Raw genomic sequence first — 21804 nt, forward strand, 5'->3', positions numbered from 1 at the left:
TTCCTTTTTGATAAAGCTTATAGTTAGGGCCGACCAGGCTCCCCTTGGATCAGCCCTTAGTTATGCTGCTATAGGCCTAGACTGCTGGGGGACTTCCCATAATGCACTGAGCTCCTCTCTCCTCCTCCTCCTCTCCATCTGTATGCATTCATGTAACATCAATGCATGTCACTAACTTTGCTTCTTCCCCAGAGTTTTTTGTGCTTTCTCATCTCACAGGAACCCCGGGTCCTGGGCCGAGCCTTCACGGTCCTTCACAGTCCTGATGGCATCCTTCCCTGGCTATTGATACTTATACTTATTGTTGTTGTTATGATTGTTGTTCTTCTGTCCCCCCTCCCCCTTTCCCTCTCTCTTTCTCTCTCTCAACCCAACCGGTCAAAGCAGATGGCCGCCCACCAAGAGCCGGGGTCTGCTTGAGGTTTCTACCCGTTAAAGGGGAGTTTTTCCTTACCGCTGTCGCCAAGTGCTTGCTCATGGGGGAATTGTTGGGTCTCTGTAAATTAAAGAGTATGGTCTTGACCTTCTCTATGTGAAAAGTGCCTTGAGATGACTTTTGTTGTGATATGGCGCTATATAAATAAAAATTGACTGATTGATTGATTGATTTACTTTGTTAGTTTAGGTTGGTAGGATGTAAACCCAGAACGAGAAGCTTAGGATCCAGTGGTAATGTCTTTTATAACATTTGATCAATCATATTAATAATATCTTGCCAAAAGAATTTCACTCTCACACATTCCCATACACAGTGGTACAATGTCCTTCTTGCCTCATTACACTTGACACAAGTATCAGGAATGTTATCATTAAACATATGCAATTTAACAGGAGTTATGCATGTATGCATGAGCCATTTATACTGTATAAGTTTCAAGCTACTGTTGACTCTAGGCTGAACAGTATTCACCATGGCAACAAACAATAAATATATTATTTGAAAAATAATTTAGGGTTGAGTTGTTGTATTCAATTTATTCATTTCATATTTTTGAGATGACAAAAAGCAGAATTGATGACCCCACATGACCCCTAAAGTTTACTTCTGAGACAACATATATACATTAAAAATTAGTGGCCCCAACACTGATCCCTGGGAAACCCCACAAATTATTTAAGAGTGTTATCAGAAATGATCATTATTCATTCATTACTTTCATTGTCATCTAAATTTATAGTGTCAACTACTTTTACATTGTGTTAGGGTGAAAATGATCATCATCAGTTTACAGAGAGTCATATAAGATAGATATTGAAAACCTTTTCTGTTAATTTTTTATTGATAGTACAGTACTAAGCTTCACAGGAAGAAGAAGCTGAGTGGCTTCTTCTTCTTGTGAAGCTGCAAACGTAATTACTGGACCACCGTGTTGCCCTTGTAGAGGAGAGAAGGAGGGTGACATAGGCTGAATTGGTGGATGGATGGATGAGACGAGATGAGAGAGAGAATTTCCTGAGAGAGGGAGGCGGGGGAGAGTCTGGACGGGAGGAGAAGAGATGGGAGAGGTTTATGGGGTAAAGGGGTAGAGGGGTTGGGATGGTTTGTCGGGTAGGGGTGAAAGAGAAGAGGTTGGGGAAGGGGGGCGGTTAGGAAGGGAGAAAGGATGTCACTCATCTCTCCTTTCCTTCTCTCTTTTTTCCCTCTCCTTCCTCTCCTTCTTCTCCTTCTTCTCCTCCTCTTTCTTTTCTTTTTTCTCTCTTTTTTCCCTCTCCTTCCTCTCCTTCTTCTCTTTCTTCTCCCTCTCCTCCTCCTCTTTCTTTGCTTTCTTCAATCTTTCCTTCTCCATCTTCTCATGTTCTGATTTTTCTTTCTTCATTCTCTCCTCCTCCTCTTTTCTCTCCCTCTTCAGTCTCTTCTCTATTTCTTTCTGCGCCTTCTTTTCCTCCTTTTTCATTCTTGCCTTTTCTTTATCTGTTTTCTTGGCCAGCTCCTGAAAAGACAGACAACATACAATTCAGTGTTTTCTGCGTCCGAAGGTTCAATCTGAAACAAACTGAAACAAAATCCAACAGGTTATTATTCAAATCAAAATGATCAGCTGATGTGACGTACCTGAAGTTGGGCATTTTCTTCATTCAGGAGCTTTATCTCCTCTTCCATCTGGCTGGCCTTATGGCGCCACTCGTCTTCCAGTTGCTGTCTTTGTCTCTGCATTTCCATTTTCAATCCATCTTCTAGAGATTCATATTTTCTTCTCCACGCTGCCTCACTTTGTTTGCTGGCTACTTCTCTTTGGCTCAGCTGAAACATATTCTCTACAAGAGCCTTCTTTTTCTCCCTTACTACTGAGATCAGGTCTTGCTTTTCATGGGTGACTTGGCTCAACTTCCTCTCTAAGTCCTCCTGCAGAGTTTTTTGTTCGGCGAGGACCTTCTCCTGTTGAGACCACTTGCTTTCCCATGTTGCCTTCAACTCAGTGACAGTCTTGTTGGATGAGCATTCCAGCTCTGCCTTTTCCTCCTGGCAGACTTTTGATATCTTATCATTTTCGCTCTTCCAGAAGGCCGTCATCTTTTCATATTCTTGCTGCCAATACTTGATGACCCTCCTGATCTCTACTTTATGGTGATGCAGATCTTTCTTAAGGGAGTGGACTTCCTCCTCCTTTCCTCTCAGTTTCATGTCCATCTTTCTGCAATGATCATCAAACTGCTGGTGATTTTTGTTTGCGGTCTTCACCAAAATGGCTTTTTCATCCAGCAGTTCCTGATACTTCTGCTCCCAGTCGATCTCTCTGCAGGCCATCTGCTCCTTCAGAGCAGAATTTTCTGCGGCCAACTGCTGGTTTACTGTTTTGGAGTCCAACAGGGCTCGCCGCAGGGCCTGCAGGACTCTACCGGGAGTGTGCTGGTTCTGCTCCGCCGTTTCAGCTTGGCTGACATGGTCTGGACCACTGGCAGAGTCTTGGTGCAGCACTTGGAAAGGTGTCTGAAAGACAGAAATGTACATGCAGGTAAAAATACTGTCCCATCCTTACTTTGGATACATACAAAAAGACAAGAGGTCTTTCATCATTATATTTATCAATACAGTTGAATGTACTGTAGCCATAAAAAAATCTCTTTCATTGGCCTAAGCGAAAATGTAAGTGAAAATATATCTGAATATATCTAACAGGATGTGAGAAATGGTTTTACACTTGTTCTTATTTGCTGCCCTGAATGATAATCATTATTCTCACAACAGCATGTACATGCACTGCACAGTATATGTATATGGAGCATTTCTCTCAAGTCTTCATATTTTATCTAAAGCCTTAACAACTACAAGGAAATGATTTTCAAGATACACTTTCTTCCATCACTTCATTATCTCTTTCCATTAAAATGATCAAAATATTAAGTGTAATTATCACATGACAGCACAGCACTTCATTTAAGCTGCAAATGGCCATTAGTCACTCAAAACATTAAATGCATGTGCCAAAGCCTTGACCAAAACACTCACATTCTTGTGACAAAGTGCACTAAAATATAGTTTCTGTATTTCACTTAAATACACTCACTCAATAGTGAAGTTAAATATCCTCAACACACAAATGTATAGTAGAACATCAGGCTAGCAACGTGAGTTGTTTATTAAAAATCCCTTGTGTCAAGAAATATTCACAAGGATTTTTGTCTGAGCTTTAGATAAAAGATGAAGCAGATAGCAATTGAAAAAAGTTTGCCTGAAAGCATTTCTTGCTGAAAAATTCTTACCTCAACTCTTGACATGTTGCTTTTCTGCATGACGCTTTAACACAAATAGTGTAGCGATATTTGTTGCTTGTGGAGATGTGCTAGTTCAGTTTTCGTACTACTTGAACTGTCGATTCTTCAGTGGGCGCTCTGTTTGTACTGAGAGATGTCTCTCTGTTTGAGTCCAAGTTGCAACAGGCTGAGTCTGTCCTTTACGATGTAAACATTCCGTATGACATCTCAAAGGACACATGACAGCGTCATCACTGGAGTTCAGAATGTGATGTCATCATTAGACCTTTTTATTGTCATGTGACATGGTCAGATTAAACCTCTCATGATAAAATGCAAGACTGGATGCTTTCGATTTAAAAAATAAAAGCACACAAAACACAAGTGCAGCCCAACATGGCATTTTGAATGATAACGGAGTATTAGGGACACAATGAGGGGAAAAAAATATTTTGATAATATAATAGTTTTGAGATTTTGAGGAAATAATATCATTGCTTTGAAAAGGTTCATTGCTCTATGAGAACAAACTCCTAATATTATGAGAAAAAAATAACATTTCAGTGGGAAATATGAGAGGAGCAGTCTACTTTTTGTTGTAAGTAATATATTTATTGGTTTTCAGTTTGCATTACACATCAAATTGTAGCAGTTATATAGAACATAGCAAACATTTTTCACCCTGCCCCCCCCCCCGATCCTCCATCCCTTTCAGCTGAATACATACATACAAACAAACAAATAAACAAAAAAAGTAATAATAATAATAATAATGATCAAATCAAATCAAATAAATAAAGTAAAGTGTGTTCCTCAAGTCTGTGTACAAGATTGTTATGCTACCTTACTCCCTCAGAGTTTGTTCCTGCTGAAGCAGATTACCGACATTAACATCATGTCTTAAGAAGTACATAAAAGGTCTCCAAATATAAAGACATTTTGTTTACGTCTAACAATGTACATTATCTTTTCCATTGACATGTTTGATGCCATTTCTTTAATCCACATTCCGATTCTTGGCCCATCAGCATTTTTCCAATTAATAGCAATTATACATTTAGCTTGTAATATACGCATGTCTACGAATGTAAGCTCTTTACTTTGTAAGTTTAGGTTGGTAGGATATAAACCCAGAACGAGAAGCTTAGGATCCAGTGGTAATGTCTTTGATAACATTTGATCAATCATATTAATAATATCTTGCCAAAAGAATTTCACTCTCACACATTCCCATACACAGTGGTACAATGTCCTTCTTGCCTCATTACACTTGACACAAGTATCAGGAATGTTATCATTAAACATATGCAATTTAACAGGAGTTATGCATGTATGCATGAGCCATTGATACTGTATAAGTTTCAAGCTACTGTTGACTCTAGGCTGAACAGTATTCACCATGGCAACAAACAATAAATATATTATTTGAAAAATAATTTAGGGTTGAGCTGTTGTATTCAATTTATTCATTTCATATTTTTGAGATGATAAAAAGCAGAATTGATGACCCCACATGACCCCTAAAGTTTACTTCTGAGACAACATATATACATTAAAAATTAGTGGCCCCAACACTGATCCCTGGGAAACCCCACAAATTATTTAAGAGTGTTATCAGAAATGATCATTACTTGTGGCAAAGAGCTCTCTGTCAGAGAGATAAGAGGCAAACCAGTTAAAAACATTTCCAGACACTACAATGTCTTCCTTCAGTCTGTGGAAAATAAATTTGTGAGCAACTGCATTAATGGCAAATCAAGTACCAAAACCAAAAGTTCATTGTCATCTAAATTTATAGTGTCAACTACTTTTACATTGTGTTAGGGTGAAAATGAAGAGTCATCATCAGTTTACAGAGAGTCATATAAGATAGATATTGAAAACCTTTTCTGTTAATTTTTTATTGATAGTACAGTACTAAGCTTCACAGGAAGAAGAAGCTGAGTGGCTTCTTCTTCTTGTGAAGCTGCAAACGTAATTACTGGACCACCGTGTTGCCCTTGTAGAGGAGAGAAGGAGGGTGACATAGGCTGAATTGGTGGATGGATGGATGAGACGAGATGAGAGAGAGAATTTCCTGAGAGAGGGAGGCGGGGGAGAGTCTGGACGGGAGGAGAAGAGATGGGAGAGGTTTATGGGGTAAAGGGGTAGAGGGGTTGGGATGGTTTGTCGGGTAGGGGTGAAAGAGAAGAGGTTGGGGAAGGGGGGCGGTTAGGAAGGGAGAAAGGATGTCACTCATCTCTCCTTTCCTTCTCTCTTTTTTCTCTCTCCTTCCTCTCCTTCTTCTCCTTCTTCTCCTCCTCATTCTTTTCTTTTTTCTCTCTTTTTTCCCTCTCCTTCCTCTCCTTCTTCTCTTTCTTCTCCCTCTCCTCCTCCTCTTTCTTTGCTTTCTTCAATCTTTCCTTCTCCATTTTCTCATGTTCTGCTTTTTCTTTATTCATTCTCTCCTCCTCCTCTTTTCTCTCCCTCTTCAGTCTCTTCTCTATTTCTTTCTGCGCCTTCTTTTCCTCCTTTTTCATTCTTGCCTTTTCTTTATCTGTTTTCTTGGCCAGCTCCTGAAAAGACAGACAACATACAATTCAGTGTTTTCTGCGTCCGAAGGTTCAATCTGAAACAAACTGAAACAAAATCCAACAGGTTATTATTCAAATCAAAATGATCAGCTGATGTGACGTACCTGAAGTTGGGCATTTTCTTCATTCAGGAGCTTTATCTCCTCTTCCATCTGGCTGGCCTTATGGCGCCACTCGTCTTCCAGTTGCTGTCTTTGTCTCTGCATTTCCATTTTCAATCCATCTTCTAGAGATTCATATTTTCTTCTCCACGCTGCCTCACTTTGTTTGCTGGCTACTTCTCTTTGGCTCAGCTGAAACATATTCTCTACAAGAGCCTTCTTTTTCTCCCTTACTACGGAGATCAGGTCTTGCTTTTCATGGGTGACTTGGCTCAACTTCCTCTCTAAGTCCTCCTGCAGAGTTTTTTGTTCGGCGAGGACCTTCTCCTGTTCAGACCACTTGCTTTCCCATGTTGCCTTCAACTCAGTGACAGTCTTGTTGGATGAGCATTCCAGCTCTGCCTTTTCCTCCTGGCAGACTTGATATCTTATCATTTTCGCTCTTCCAGAAGGCCGTCATCTTTTCATATTCTTGCTGCCAATACTTGATGACCCTCCTGATCTCTACTTTATGGTGATGCAGATCTTTCTTAAGGGAGTGGACTTCCTCCTCCTTTCCTCTTAGTTTCATGTCCATCTTTCTGCAATGGTCATCAAACTGCTGGTGATTTTTGTTTGCGGTCTTCACCAAAATGGCTTTTTCATCCAGCAGTTCCTGATACTTCTGCTCCCAGTCGATCTCTCTGCAGGCCATCTGCTCCTTCAGAGCAGAATTTTCTGCGGCCAACTGCTGGTTTACTGTTTTGGAGTCCAACAGGGCTCGCCGCAGGGCCTGCAGGACTCTACCGGGAGTGTGCTGGTTCTGCTCCGCCGTTTCAGCTTGGCTGACATGGTCTGGACCACTGGCAGAGTCTTGGTGCAGCACTTGGAAAGGTGTCTGAAAGACAGAAATGTACATGCAGGTAAAAATACTGTCCCATCCTTACTTTGGATACATACAAAAAGACAAGAGGTCTTTCATCATTATATTTATCAATACAGTTGAATGTACTGTAGCCATAAAAAAAATCTCTTTCATTGGCCTAAGAGAAAATGTAAGTGAAAATATATCTGAATATATCTAACAGGATGTGAGAAATGGCTTTATACTTGTTCTTATTTGCTGCCCTGAATGATAATCATTATTCTCACAACAGCATGTACATGCACTGCACAGTATATGAATATGGAGCATTTCTCTCAAGTCTTCATATTTTATCTAAAGCCTTAACAACTACAAGGAAATGATTTTCAAGATACACTTTCTTCCATCAGTTCATTATCTCTTTCCATTAAAATGATCAAAATATTAAGTGTAATTATCACATGACAGCACAGCACTTCATTTAAGCTGCAAATGGCCATTAGTCACTCAAAACATTAAATGCATGTGCCAAAGCCTTGACCAAAACACTCACATTCTTGTGACAAAGTACACTAAAATATAGTTTCTGTATTTCACTTAAATACACTCACTCAATAGTGAAGTTAAATATCCTCAACACACAAATGTATAGTAGAACATCAGGCTAGCAACGTGAGTTGTTTATTAAAAATCCCTTGTGTCAAGAAATATTCACAAGGATTTTTGTCTGAGCTTTAGATAAAAGATGAAGCAGATAGCAATTGAAAAAAGTTTGCCTGAAAGCATTTCTTGCTGAAAAATTCTTACCTCAACTCTTGACATGTTGCTTTTCTGCATGACGCTTTAACACAAATAGTGTAGCGATATTTGTTGCTTGTGGAGATGTGCTAGTTCAGTTTTCGTACTACTTGAACTGTCGATTCTTCAGTGGGCGCTCTGTTTGTACTGAGAGATGCCCCTCTGTTTGAGTCCAAGTTGCAACAGGCTGAGTTTGTCCTTTACGATGTAAACATTCCGTATGACATCTCAAAGGACACATGACAGCGTCATCACTGGAGTTCAGAATGTGATGTCATCATTAGACCTTTTTATTGTCATGTGACATGGTCAGATTAAACCTTTCATGATAAAATGCAAGACTGGATGCTTTCGATTTAAAAAATAAAAGCACACAAAACACAAGTGCAGCCCAACATGGCATTTTGAATGATAACAGAGTATTAGGGACACAATGAGGGGAAAAAAATATTTTGATAATATAATAGTTTTGAGATTTTGAGGAAATAATATCATTGCTTTGAAAAGGTTCATTGCTCTATGAGAATAAACTCCTAATATTATGAGAAAAAAATAACATTTCAGTGGGAAATATGAGAGGAGCAGTCTACTTTTTTTGTAAGTAATATATTTATTGGTTTTCAGTTTGCATTACACATCAAATTGTAGCAGTTATATAGAACATAGCAAACATTTTTCACCCTGTCCCCCCCGATCCTCCATCCCTTTCAGCTGAATACATACATACAAACAAACAAATAAACAAAAAAAGTAATAATAATAATAATAATCAAATAAAATAAAACAAATAAAGTAAAGTGTGTTCCTCAAGTCTGTGTACAAGATTGTTATGCTACCTTACTCCCTCAGAGTTTGTTCCTGCTGAAGCAGATTACCAACATTAACATCATGTCTTAAGAAGTACATAAAAGGTCTCCAAATATAAAGACATTTTGTTAACGTCTAACAATGTACGTTATCTTTTCCATTGACATGTTTGATGCCATTTCTTTAATCCACATTCCGATTCTTGGCCCATCAGCATTTTTCCAATTAATAGCAATTATACATTTAGCTTGTAATATACGTATGTCTACGAATGTAAGCTCTTTACTTTGTAAGTTTAGGTTGGTAGGATATAAACCCAGAACGAGAAGCTTAGGATCCAGTGGTAATGTCTTTTATAACATTTGATCAATCATATTAATAATATCTTGCCAAAAGAATTTCACTCTCACACATTCCCATACACAGTGGTACAATGTCCTTCTTGCCTCATTTCACTTGACACAAGTATCAGGAATGTTATCATTAAACATATGCAATTTAACAGGAGTTATGCATGTATGCATGAGCCATTTATACTGTATAAGTTTCAAGCTACTGTTGACTCTAGGCTGAACAGTATTCACCATGGCAACAAACAATAAATATATTATTTGAAAAATAATTTAGGGTTGAGCTGTTGTATTCATTTTATTCATTTCATATTTTTGAGATGATAAAAAGCAGAATTTTAGCTCTGCAGCTAGCATTAGCAGCTAACGTAAACTAAGCAGTTAGCGATGGCTTCTCTCTCTCCCTCTCGTTCTCCTGCTCTCTCTTGCTCGGTGTGTCAAATGTTTAGTTATTCCTCTGCCTCCTTTAGTGATAGTGGTACGTGTAATAAGTGTAGTTTATTTGCAGTACTGGAGGCAAGGCTTAGTGAATTGGAAGCGCGGCTCCGCACCATGGAAAAACAATCAGCAGCTAATGTAGTTAGCCAGCCCCCAGTATCCTTTACGGGCCGACCTAGCGTAGCTCCCACTCCCCCCGGTAGCTCCTGAGCAGCCGGGAAGCCAGCAAACGATGTGGGCTTCATAGATAATTGGCAGACTTTCTGGGGAAGACCTGGTCTGATTAGGAGAGACGGCATACATCCCACTTTGGATGGAGCTGCTCTCATATCTAGAAATATGGCCAAGTTTATTAGTAGACCAAAACCATGACAACCCAGAGTTGAGACCAGGAAGCAGAGCTGCAGTCCCACACGCTTCTCTGCGCTTCCATTAGAGCAGTTACCCACCCAAAACCACATAGAGACTGTGTCTGTCCCCCGACCACATAAATCAATTAAATCCAAAGTAAACAAAAGAAGAGTCATTCATGAAAATCTAGTAAAAATTAAAACCACTACTGCAATAGTACAACAAAATAAGATAATTAAATGTGGACTCTTGAACATTAGATCTCTATCATCTAAAGCTGTTTTAGTAAACGATTTAATTTCAGATCATCGTATTGATTTATTTTGTCTCACTGAAACCTGGCTGTGTCATGAAGAATATGTCAGCCTTAATGAATCCACTCCCCCCAGTCATATTAATACTCATATTCCTCGAGACACTGGCCGAGGAGGAGGAGTTGCAGCCATTTTCAACTCAAGCCTAATCATCAACCCTAGACCTAAATTTAATTATAACTCATTCGAAAGCCTTGTTCTTAGTCTCTCTCAGCCAACCTGGAAAACTTTACAGCCAGTTCTATTTGTTATAGTGTACCGTCCTCCTGGTCCGTACTCTGAATTCCTATCTGAATTCACAGAGTTTTTGTCGTATTTAGTCCTTAGTACAGATAAAGTAATTATAGTAGGTGATTTTAATATTCATGTGGACGTTGATAGTGACAGTCTCAACACTGCATTTATCTCATTATTAGACTCAATTGGCTTCTCTCAGTGTGTAAATAATCCCACTCACCATCTTAACCACACCCTAGACTTTGTTCTGACTTATGGGATTGAAATTTAATTTCATTTCATTTAATAATTTTTCCACAAATCCTATTCTATCAGATCATTTTTTAATAACTTTTGAATTCCTATTACTGGACTACACACCATTAGACAAAAATGTCCTCACTAGATGTCTCTCTGATAGTGTTGTAGATAAATTTAAGGAAGCAATTCCATCAGTACTGAATTCACTGCCATATCTCAATACTACAGAGGACTCTTATGTTAACTTTAGTCCCTCCCAAATTGATAATCTTGTTGATAGTGCTGCAGGCTCATTAAGAAAAACACTCGACTCCATCGCCTCCTTAAAAAAGAAGATAATAAAACATAAGAGGTTAGCTCCATGGTATAACTCCCAAACCCGCAAATTAAAGCAAACATCGCGAAAATTGGGAAGGATTTGGCGTTCCACCAAAGTAGAAGAATCTCGCTTAGTCTGGCAAGATAGTCTTATAACATATAGGAAGGCCCTCTGTCATGCCAGAGCCGCCTATTACTCAGCATTAATAGAAGAGAATAAAAACAGCCCTAGGTTCCTTTTCAGCACTTTGGCCAGGCTGACAAAGAGTCATAACTCTATTGATCCATGTATTCCTATAGATCTCAGTAGTAACGACTTTATGAGCTTCTTTAATGCTAAAATTCTAACTATTAGAGACAAAATTAACCACCTCCTGCCCTCAACAGGCACCGTTCTCTCCCCAAACACAGGAACCTTAGTAACAGCAGTAAATCCTGACATATATTTGGACTGTTTTTTCTCCAGTAGACTTTCCTGAACTAACTTCAATGATTTGTTCAGCTAAACCATCAACCTGTCTCTTAGATCCCATCCCAACTAGGCTGCTTAAGGAAGCCTTACCCTTAGTGAGCACTTCTTTACTAGATATGATCAATCTGTCTTTAGTAACAGGCTATGTACCACAGTCCTTTAAAGTAGCTGTAATTAAACCTCTTCTTAAGAAGCCTACTCTTGATTCAGGTGTTTTAGCCAATTATAGACCCATATCTAACCTTCCATTTCTATTTAAGATACTTGAGAAAGCAGTCTCTAATCAGTTATGTGACTTTCTACATAACAATAGGTTATTTGAGGATTTTCAGTTAGGATTTAGAGCGCATCATAGCACAGAGACAGCACTGGTGAAAGTTACAAATGACCTCCTAACTGCATTGGACAAAGGATTTGTCTCTTTACTTGTCCTGTTAGATCTTAGTGCCGCATTCAACACAATTGACCATCAAATCCTTTTGCAGAGACTGGAACATTTAATTGGCATTAAAGGAACTGCATTAAGCTGGTTTAAGTCCTATTTATCAGATCGTTTTCAGTTTGTACATGTTAACAATGAGTCCTCCATTCTAGCAAGAGTTAAACAACAACAACAGTTCTACAAGGTTCTGTGCTTAAACCAATTCTATTCACCTTATATATGCTTCCTTCAGGTAATATCATTACAAAGCACTCCATAAATTTTCATTGTTATGCAGATGATACCCAATTATATTTATCAATGAAGCCAGATGAAACTAATCAGTTAACTAAACTCCAAGCATGCTTTAAGGACATAAAGACCTGGATGACCTGCGATTCTCTACTACTGAACTCAGATAAAACTGAAGTTATTGTGCTTGGCCCTAAACACCTTAGAAACACATTATCTAATGATAGCTACTCTAGATGGCATTACCCTGGCCTCCAGCACCACCGTAAGGAATCTGGGAGTTATCTTTCATCAGGATATGTCCTTTAACTCCCACATGAAACAAATTTCAAGGAATACCTTTTTTCACCTATGTAACATTGCAAAAGTCAGGCACGTCCTGTCTCAAAAAGATGCAGAAAAACTAGTCCACGCTCCTCTTCTAGGCTGGATTATCACAATTCCTTACTATCAGGCTGCCCTAACAAGTCTCTAAAGACTCTACAGCTGGACCAGAATGCAGCTGCACGTGTATTGACTAAAACTAGAAAAAGAGACCACATTTCTCCCACTTTAGCTTCACTACATTGGCTTCCTGTAAAATCTAGAATAGAATTTAAAATCCTTCTCCTAACTTACAAAGCCCTTAATGGTCAGGCACCATCATATCTTGAAGAGCTCATAGTACCATATTACCCCACTAGAACACTGCACTCCTAGTATGCAGGCTTACTGGTGGTTCCTACAGTCTTTAAAAGTAGAATTGGAGGCAGAGCCTTCAGTTATCAGGCTCTGCTCTTGTGGAACCATCTTCCAGATTTGGTCCAAGGGGTAGACACCCTCTCTACATTTAAGAGTCGGCTTAAAACTTTCCTTTTTGATAAAGCTTATAGTTAGGGCTGGCCAGGCTCCCCTTGGATCAGCCCTTAGTTATGCTGGTATAGGCCTAGACTGCGGGGGGACTTCCCATGATGCAGTGAGCTCCTCTCTCCTCCTCCTCCTCTCCATCTGTATGCATTCATGTTATATCAATGCATGTTACTAACTTGGCTTCTTCCCCAGAGTTTTTTGTGCTTTCTCATCTCCCAGAAAACCCTGGGTTGCAGGCCGAGCCTTCACGGTCCTTCGCAGTCCTGTTGGTGTCCTTCCCCAGCTATTGCTGCTGTTGTTATTGTTATGATTGTTGTTATTCTGGTTGATTGATTGATTGATTGATATACATGAATACAGGGTCCAGTCCCATTTACAGACAGTCATGGGTCAAAGGTTTCAGCTTTTTCCCCCTAAGAGTCTATATTTATAGTCAAGCTGAACTAATCTTGTTTTATTGAATTTCTACAAGTCAGGTTGCACATTATGAGCAATGACCCTGTGGCATATTTTTACAATACTTCTGTTATACCAACCCCCTTCGTACTCCAAAGCAATGACACTGTGAAGTGGAGGAAGTTTACTAAAAAGCATGAAAAAGGAGTCACTAAGTACCTGGAGCTGTCAACATACAACATTCTGGTGCAATTTTAACATTTTATTAATCCAGGGAAGGTTTATGCTGGGCATGGATGGTGCCTTTCAGTATAACTGCCTCATATTCATACTATCCCACAGTGCGCAACAGTAAAACTAGTAAAACTGGTATGAATGCTGCTGGAAAATACTGTAAGTAGAGCAACTGGGATGTATATACATGTGCAAAGCTGTGCAGGGAAGAGAAACTGTTAGATATTTTTTCCCTGATTTAATTTTCAACATCAGGGATTTAAACTTTTTCATCTACTGTATCCCTTCTCTTTAGAATTAAATAAATACAATATATTTTAGACTTTGCCCGATGTCCAGTTAACATGTTTCAACCTTTTTGATTTCATGCTCAGCAGGTTATAAGGAGAGAATGTCCAAAGGCTTTGATGGTGTAAGCCGATTTTCTCCTTCACTTCAGTCTTAATTGAGTCTCATCAAGCTGCTGATTGGATCCTGATAGGACTCTGCCGTCATCTGATTACTTGCCAGCTGTAATTTCTTTTTTTAATCAAATTAAATCAATTGGCAATGTTAAAGGGATTTATTACTACTAAGTCTTTTTTGCAATTCAACTGAGCTCAGGCATTTATTCATCATAATCTGGACCTTAAAGTAAATTAACATGGTACTATAACAATATGTTTAATTACGAAAAATGGTTACATTCAATTATTCCTGCTTTATTGTGGATCTACAAAGAACAATTATTTGAAGGCCTTAAATTACATCCTAAATTATTTTTTTTTTTCATTATTTAAGAACTAATAGTTGCTTGAACCTCAAAGGCGGACTGATTATAATAGGTTTAAAAACAGAATCATGAAATGGTTTTATCTATATTTTGTTGTTCAACATTTAAAGCCAGTTGGAAATCAGCATTTGAATACTGTGACTCTCAACTGTGTTGATGGGCCTCAAAATGGAGGTTAAATTGGCAGGCAAACTCACAGGGGTGTACAATGCCCTGAAACACAAACACAATCACTTCATTTGTCACACTTAAATTCCTGTGGAACGATACTTCAAATTCCCAAGATATACAGTCTGTACATCAGAAACTCATTACACGCTTATTACCAAGCAATTAGACAGCAGAGAGCATGTGAGCCCGTTCAAGAGAAATCTGACACTCCTTGTTATGCTAAATAATAAGCTAAAAAAAAAAACTGTGATTTTGGCACTGTAGTCTTTGGTAGGCTTGTTTATTGCTGTCATTATAATGTGCCCTCACACTTCAAGATGCTCTCTGAATGTAAGAGCAGTGTTGACTGGAGTTAAACTGCAATATTAGTTTGCTGAGTTATATCAAAATTAAACTTTTATTAAAATTCAGATATCAGCCAGTGTTATGTCTCTTTCATATGGATATGATGCAGTTTGTTTTATTTCACTGTCTTTTGGTGGCCCTTAAAATGAATGTATTCTAAAGCAGCACATTTTACATTAATTATTTTACTGATGGTAAAAATAATACTAATTTTCTTTCAGTTTGTGGAGAGAAATGTTGTGGGTCTGGACCTCTAAATATCATCTTTTTTGAGTTTTTGAGTATTGAGAATTTGACATGTTTCCACACACAAGTGCAAGGCGCACTGACAGGACTTATATAGTTACATTTAGTTGATGACTGTTCATATTTTAAAGGGTTTTTTTAGGAGCTAAGATAATTATTAAGCTCTGGTAGCATTAATACAAACAAATTCACATTTCTAACATTCTAGATATTTTAGCACACTTTCCTCCTGCAGTAGGCAGCTTCAACCTTCGTCGTATTTTTTCCAACAAGGCAGGCAGCAGGACCAGCATGAAAAATTGGTTGTTTCTAGCAATTAATACAATGGACAAATGAAATCCCATCAATAAGCATCTTAACTATTTAACAAATACACTATTTTAATAGCTAAAAGCAGGAATAGCACATAAATAAGTGATTTGTGCATTAGAATATTTTCACAGTTGCAGGGAGGAAAATAGGCATTGCTGGACATGAAGAGGGGAAACTATTAAAAACTACTCATTTGTGTAGACTAATTCATTTTATAATAAAAACAGTAACAAACTAATTTCTCTAATCTTTCTCTATCTTATTCTGGTGCCAGCAGCTGCGACTGAAAGTGTGTATTAGGATATGGAGAAGTTGTGCGCATCATTATTATGTCATTAATTATTCATGACAGTTTGGCAGAACTCCAAAAAGCAAAACTAGAGTCTCCAGGCTGTCATGTCTCAAGTCGAGTTTCACTGAAGATGAGTACAAATCAAGTCGCAAGTCTTCATTTTTGCCACTCAAGTCCGAGTCTCAAGTCTATAGCTCAGGTAATGTTATATATAATGCTGAATTTTCAGCCCAGGTTTAGCCCTATTATATTGATAATGTTAGTGGCCTTCAAAACCCAGATGAACTATCATCGGTAGTGAAAGCAGTAGCAGTTTCTGAGCACTGGCCTCTACATGTCTGTCTGTGGGCTCTGTTGTAATGAGGCCCAGGGAGGCTTAAAGCTGCATATTCATTTTCCCTGTGGTACTCCTTCCTCGGCCCCTTCATCTCGGCCACTAATCCTTCCTTTGCAGATTCCCAAGGTAAGGTAAACTGAGGGAACAGTGCAGTGGTTGCAGTTCAGCAGTGCATGTTAGGGAACGCTTCTGATACAGGTTATTGTAATTCGTCTCACATGGGAAAAAGCTGACTTCAGGATACCCAGGCGTACTATAAGTTAAAAGAGATGGCAATGTAGTTACGGTGGACAGTTTTGAATATTTTTTGAGTCCCATATAAGGATTAGATACATAGAGTACATGACTTTCAAACACTTGTTGGAAGTTTTCTTTTTGTCAAGAAGCAAGTATTCTTGTTCTACAGTTGAGGTATGAGGGAGGAAATCTACTTCCCATAAAGGTTCAGTAGTGTTAAGATCTGCTGACTGGGGCCATGAAGGGAAGTCCACATTACATTGCTGTTAAAGAAATCAGTGTTGAATTTAGTAAGATGTGTGTTTGTGGGACTTACTGTATCATTTTGTACTTAAAGATAAACCTCATCCTGCAAAATATTGCAGAGTGGCTACAACAGACGAGCAAAATGAGCAAGTATAAGGCTGTTTTCATGTTTCTGTTTCTGGTCTTAAGGTGCCGCAGAAATGTAAAAAATGCATTGGGTGGGCTGGTAGCAAAGCAACACTGTAAACAACAGACAGCAATATATAAATATAAAACATATGGTGATGCAACCAGTACAACAAACATTGAGGAGGTAGAAGAAGTCATCTTTTATTTATTCATTGCTATTTGATTATTAGATAGATGTTTCCATTTACAAACAGAGATAGCAAGACCCACCTGTTTATGAGAAACAGAATAAACCAAAAATAAATATCCTGTCAATCCTTCACTTGCAGTAGACACCTTGTTCAAACATTAAATAATATGAATTTTGCTTTATCAATTATTGTCATACAGTGCTTATTACTTACAACCAGGTCGGACTGTCCTCAGTGCAGGAAGGGGATTGGCTCACATTAAAGGTGTCGGGTCAGTGGCAATGAGAGGCAGAAAGCGCCTTCCTGGTGCAAGGATGCCCTCTTTACTCTTTTCCTTTTTGTTCTCCAGTGGAGTACCAGACAAGCACATCGATATAATAAAAATTTTGTCTGATCTGCACCAAAACAGGCTTCCTATATTCTGTCTGTGATATATTATTAATCAAAGGATGGTCAATTAATTGACCATTTCAATAATTACAATGTATATTGTAATGATTTGGTGAGGAACACCACCAAAGGCACTAATCAGTCAAAATGTATTTCTCCCCATTTACTAAAGGGTCACACTGAGGCTGTGCACTGGTGAAACTGGAAAAAAAATGCACCACTCAAAATTCCATGTTTGGGCTCATATTTTAAGGCATTTCTGTTTAGAGGTGCAAAATATTAGAGGAGGCAAATAGCTGCACCTGATTTATCACGGCAGACTGACCACTGCAGCAAAGGAAACTGTGTCTGAAATTTACCATCTGGGAAGGGTAGGTTTAAAATCTGCTGCATTGTTTTAGTGCGCACACACACAGAGGGAAAGAGAGTATGGCAGAGAGAAACAGGGAGAGACGCAGTTTAAAAGATGCCTTACAAAGTGACTTTAGTGGAGCTCACTGCTCAGCAACACAACACAAGACAGAAGAGCAGGAATGCAACTTTCTATTATTTTTGACAGCAATTTTACCTTTCCTTTTCCCTTTGGTCTGCCTGCCTATTTTTCCTGACTTTAAATGGCCCCCAGCAGCTCCAGTCAAGTGCAATATGATTTTGGCAGCCAGTTGCAGTTGTTAGCTGTTATATTATGTTTGCGAAAACAATCTTGTGAAAGGAGTTTAAAAATTCTACCAAAAATCTTCCACTGATTTTTCAGAACTCATTCAAACACTGATCTTTTTGTTGAGCTGACATCATCAGAACATTTAACTAATATTTCCTCACCCATAATGGGTGCAACTAGAAGTTGCTGATAAAACACAATTACTATATGACAAGTTTACTCACAGCTATTAAACCAGATGAAGAAATATGTACTTGAGTACAATTGAACATCCGACTTTATATATATGTCTGAAAATAAGAAAACCATAATACGACCCCTTTAAATGTGTCACGTGTCCAAACAACTTCACACTTGACACTGCAACACTCAGCAAGTAGGTCTATCTACAGACTCGCAGTCTCTACACGACACACCCACTTTACTACATGACACTCCCACTTTAGGCATGAGGAGGGGGGCATGTCATGTAGTAAAGTTGATATGTCATGTAGGTCTGCAAGACTCCAGATAGACCCTTCTCATTGAGTCAGAGCCCAGAAGCCCCACCCCCCTGTGATGTGACGGTATATAAAACAGCCCCTGCTGCACTCACACAGAGCTGAGCAGCTCGCTGTTCACTTGTTTATTCAAAGCTTATTAATATAAAACATGCCATGTGTCCAAAATGCACTAAATTCCAAATTCAACACTGCACATCCTTGGGTCCCCCACAATACACCCGCCGAGTGTGAAGTTGATCGGATGAACGGTTCTAGAGATATGCGAGGGACACACATACATACAGACAGACAGAGATTCCTTGCTTTTTAGTCAGATGAACTGCAGTGCCTATTCAAAATGTGTCTGAGACATTCTGAAGTAAGTTTGAACATTCAATTTTTAAAAAAAATTTTCAGTTCATTTTTTATTTATATAGTGCCAAATCATGACAATAGTTATCTCAGGGCACTTTTCACATAGAGGAGGTCAAAGACCATACTCTTTGATTTAGAGACCCAGCAATTCCCCCATAAGCAAGTACTTGGTGACAGCGGCAAGGAGAAACCTCAAGCAGAACGAAGCTCTAGGTGGGCGCCCATCTGCTTTGACAGGAATATGCATGCCAAGTTTCGTTCACAATACACAGTTCAATAGTAGAGCTTAAGTCTCAAACTTTTTCAAGTCATTATCAGTATGGATGTAATTCCACCTCCAACCACAATGTGGGTTGCAATGACAGAGTGGCGCTGTCCATTATTCTGCTTGTTGACTTCACGGGCAGAAGAAGAAGCAAATCAACGTTGAGATGTTTGCTTTATATAGTGAGATTATATGGTTAGATTTCACAGATGTATTGTACGCATAATGCATTGGTACAGATAAAATTATTCCACATTATAAAGCTAATTTTGAACCAGATTCAATGTGGAGATGCTGCCTACACAAAAATACTTCAATAATTAAACACTTTGAAAGAGGTCCATTTTAAACTTCATGTTAACACATGCTGCACTTTTACTAGAGTACATTTCTAAATGCAGTTTTGCTTGTTAAGGAAGATTTTTACATTGCTGTTTTGCAACTTTTTTTCTTAATTAAAGCACTCTAATAATTTTTCTACCCATTATTAAAAAGTGGAGTTATGCTGGAGTTATGCTGCACCACCAGGACCTGCAGGACTGAGATGAAGTCTCCCCCAAAAGTTTCTGGTACTATCATGTATCCTTTTCTCATTTTGGATCAACCTTTTCACCCCCAGAAACTGCAAACACAGTTGTCTTTCAACAGAGTACAGCGCTGCACATTGGGTGGCCAATGCAATTTCATTTGTAAATATTAGTTGCAATAATACATTACAATATATGGCCTCATTTCCAACAATAAGAGTTTGTTGTTTACTAAGTGTTTACCCCCATATTTTCACAATGCAGGACATCTTTGATGATTTATGAATGAATCATCATGTGTTTTTATGAGTATATTTAACTAATTCAGGCCTTGCCTTTGATGGAAGAGCACTGGGACTGAGTTACCACATTACATAACCTCTATCCAACTCATTCAAACATTTACAGAGTATACAACATATGTGGAGGTTTCTGTGCACAACTTCAGAAAGCTGTGTTTGCTGTGAAGCAGGAATTTCAGGCACACGTTTCTGATCTACCCCTTGACAAATCACTTTGATGGTGATTCGCTTGTCTGTTTGCATTCACAGCAACTGTCCTGAATTTTGTACAAGTCAATTTTCCCGGCTTGTATGCATGTGGCGCTTTAAAATTGTCTCATTTCCTGCCTCAAACTGTCAAGGGGCAGAATCCAAGATGTCATGGTTAAAATAATTATACTTGAGGAAGTGGCATGATGACTTTGTAGCTGTCACTCAGGCTTATGCTGATTTATATTTAAATATTCATTTATGTTGCTTCTCTTTTTTGTGTTTTGCTCCACTTTTGTCATATGGTTACTATAGAAACTAAGAGAAGAGGAACCCATGTTGTTTTTACTTGATGAAGTCTGCTGGCAGCTTTGAGTGTAAAGTAAATTATGTGGCATCAAACTGAGGTTTCGTTTTCTCTTCCCCTTGTCAAACATCCTGAAGCCCACAATTCATCAAACACACAGCAAATATGTGGATCAAGGCTATAATGTGCAGCAGTTCAGTGATAGTGAATTCCATGTGCTTTGATATATGAGATAACACGTCAGAATAAATATATCTGTTGTGTAAATGTGTAGAAATGTATGCTTAAGGCAAAGTACTGTACTAGTGTGGTATAACCACTGGTAACAGGGACATACAGTACATGGTAGATTTGACACTTAATTTCAGTCCAAAGTGAAAAGTCCAAAATGACCGATGTCAATTTTTTACTATTTACATAATATTTCTGCAAGCTTTACATGAATACTTTAACTCCCATTCTCCTCCTCCTATCTTCTATGCACACACGCATACGCCATTAGCTTTGTACTGACCCCATTATAATTCATGCTAATTCTTTGTGACATTTAGGTTTACGTACAATGTTGGTCAACCCTGTCATCTAAAAATAACACACAATTCTAAAACACTATCCAGAGAAAAAATATGTGCAGGTGCTTGAATTACTTGAAAGTGTGTCAGCAGATAAGAAGCTTTTAGAGCAACTAAAGTAAAGTGGATTGTTGTACCCACTGCCAAATTATTCTGAATGTCTTAAGTTGTTTATTATGAAAACAATCATAAAACATATGTAAGAAATTATTGGTTGTGTTTTACCTAAAGGTGCTACATTTATCATTTTGACATCAACATTACCACATTAATTTTATGATATAATGATAATTACTGTAAACAAACAAGACTGTTTTGTACAATGGTCCTCATTTAATATTTTGAGCTCCCACTTGAACTGACAGGATATCTGCTGCACTGCTTTACCGCTAAAAAGGCTGGATGCTTTCAGTGAGTACCAACAACAGATGGTGGAAGAACTGAATGAATGTTGGCTGGTAGTGAAACTTGAGCTTTGTAGTGGTCTTCAAAACAAACATATGAGTGATGGAGGGTGGTGGCACAATATACAGTACGTCTGGCAGGCAGAGGTGAGGTTGATGGGAATGGTGTCCATGCCTGAAATTTTGGAGAGAGTAACGTTGACTGTTTGGCAAGATGAAGTTAACCAACACTTTTCATCATGGATTTATTTGTTCACTCAGTTTTAAAAAGACACTGAGAAATACTAATTAACTACAGTTAGGTAAAATCAGCACTGCACTTGACACTTTTTTTAGGCTACTTTTATGATACAGTAGGTTTCAA

The 21804-nt window shown here is 38.5% G+C and overlaps 2 protein-coding genes across 2 annotated transcripts; both read right to left on the bottom strand.

Annotated features, from left to right (window-relative positions):
* Positions 1 to 1257: 1257 nt before the first annotated feature.
* On the bottom strand, positions 1258 to 3808 carry LOC137185249 (golgin subfamily A member 6-like protein 22). Its single transcript, XM_067593598.1, has 3 exons — positions 3703 to 3808; positions 2054 to 2929; positions 1258 to 1931 (listed from the first exon to the last, which is right to left on the bottom strand). Exons 1-3 carry the CDS (start codon positions 3730 to 3732, stop codon positions 1608 to 1610), a joined length of 1230 nt encoding a protein of 409 aa, XP_067449699.1. The 5' UTR covers positions 3733 to 3808; the 3' UTR covers positions 1258 to 1607.
* A 1766-nt stretch (positions 3809 to 5574) lies between these two features.
* LOC137185325 (uncharacterized) lies at positions 5575 to 6499 on the bottom strand. The gene is made up of 2 exons (XM_067593663.1): positions 6371 to 6499; positions 5575 to 6248 (listed from the first exon to the last, which is right to left on the bottom strand). Exons 1-2 carry the CDS (start codon positions 6476 to 6478, stop codon positions 5925 to 5927), a joined length of 432 nt encoding a protein of 143 aa, XP_067449764.1. The 5' UTR covers positions 6479 to 6499; the 3' UTR covers positions 5575 to 5924.
* Between the last annotated feature and the right edge of the window lie 15305 nt (positions 6500 to 21804).

The sequence above is a fragment of the Thunnus thynnus genome, chromosome 6, assembly GCF_963924715.1.
Source record: "Thunnus thynnus chromosome 6, fThuThy2.1, whole genome shotgun sequence".
NCBI lineage: Eukaryota > Metazoa > Chordata > Actinopteri > Scombriformes > Scombridae > Thunnus > Thunnus thynnus.

What these genes read in the sequence shown, in the direction of transcription:
- LOC137185249 (XM_067593598.1), bottom strand. Translation starts at nt 3,732, where the DNA reads ATGCAGAAAAGCAACATGTCAAGAGTTGAG. An exon ending in GCAACATGTCAAGAGTTGAG is followed by an intron (nt 2,930 to 3,702) that starts GTAAGAATTTTT and finishes TCTGTCTTTCAG; the next exon opens with ACACCTTTCCAAGTGCTGCA. An exon ending in AAGAAAATGCCCAACTTCAG is followed by an intron (nt 1,932 to 2,053) that starts GTACGTCACATC and finishes CTGTCTTTTCAG; the next exon opens with GAGCTGGCCAAGAAAACAGA.
- LOC137185325 (XM_067593663.1), bottom strand. Translation starts at nt 6,478, where the DNA reads ATGGAAATGCAGAGACAAAGACAGCAACTGGAAGACGAGTGGCGCCAT. An exon ending in AAGAAAATGCCCAACTTCAG is followed by an intron (nt 6,249 to 6,370) that starts GTACGTCACATC and finishes CTGTCTTTTCAG; the next exon opens with GAGCTGGCCAAGAAAACAGA.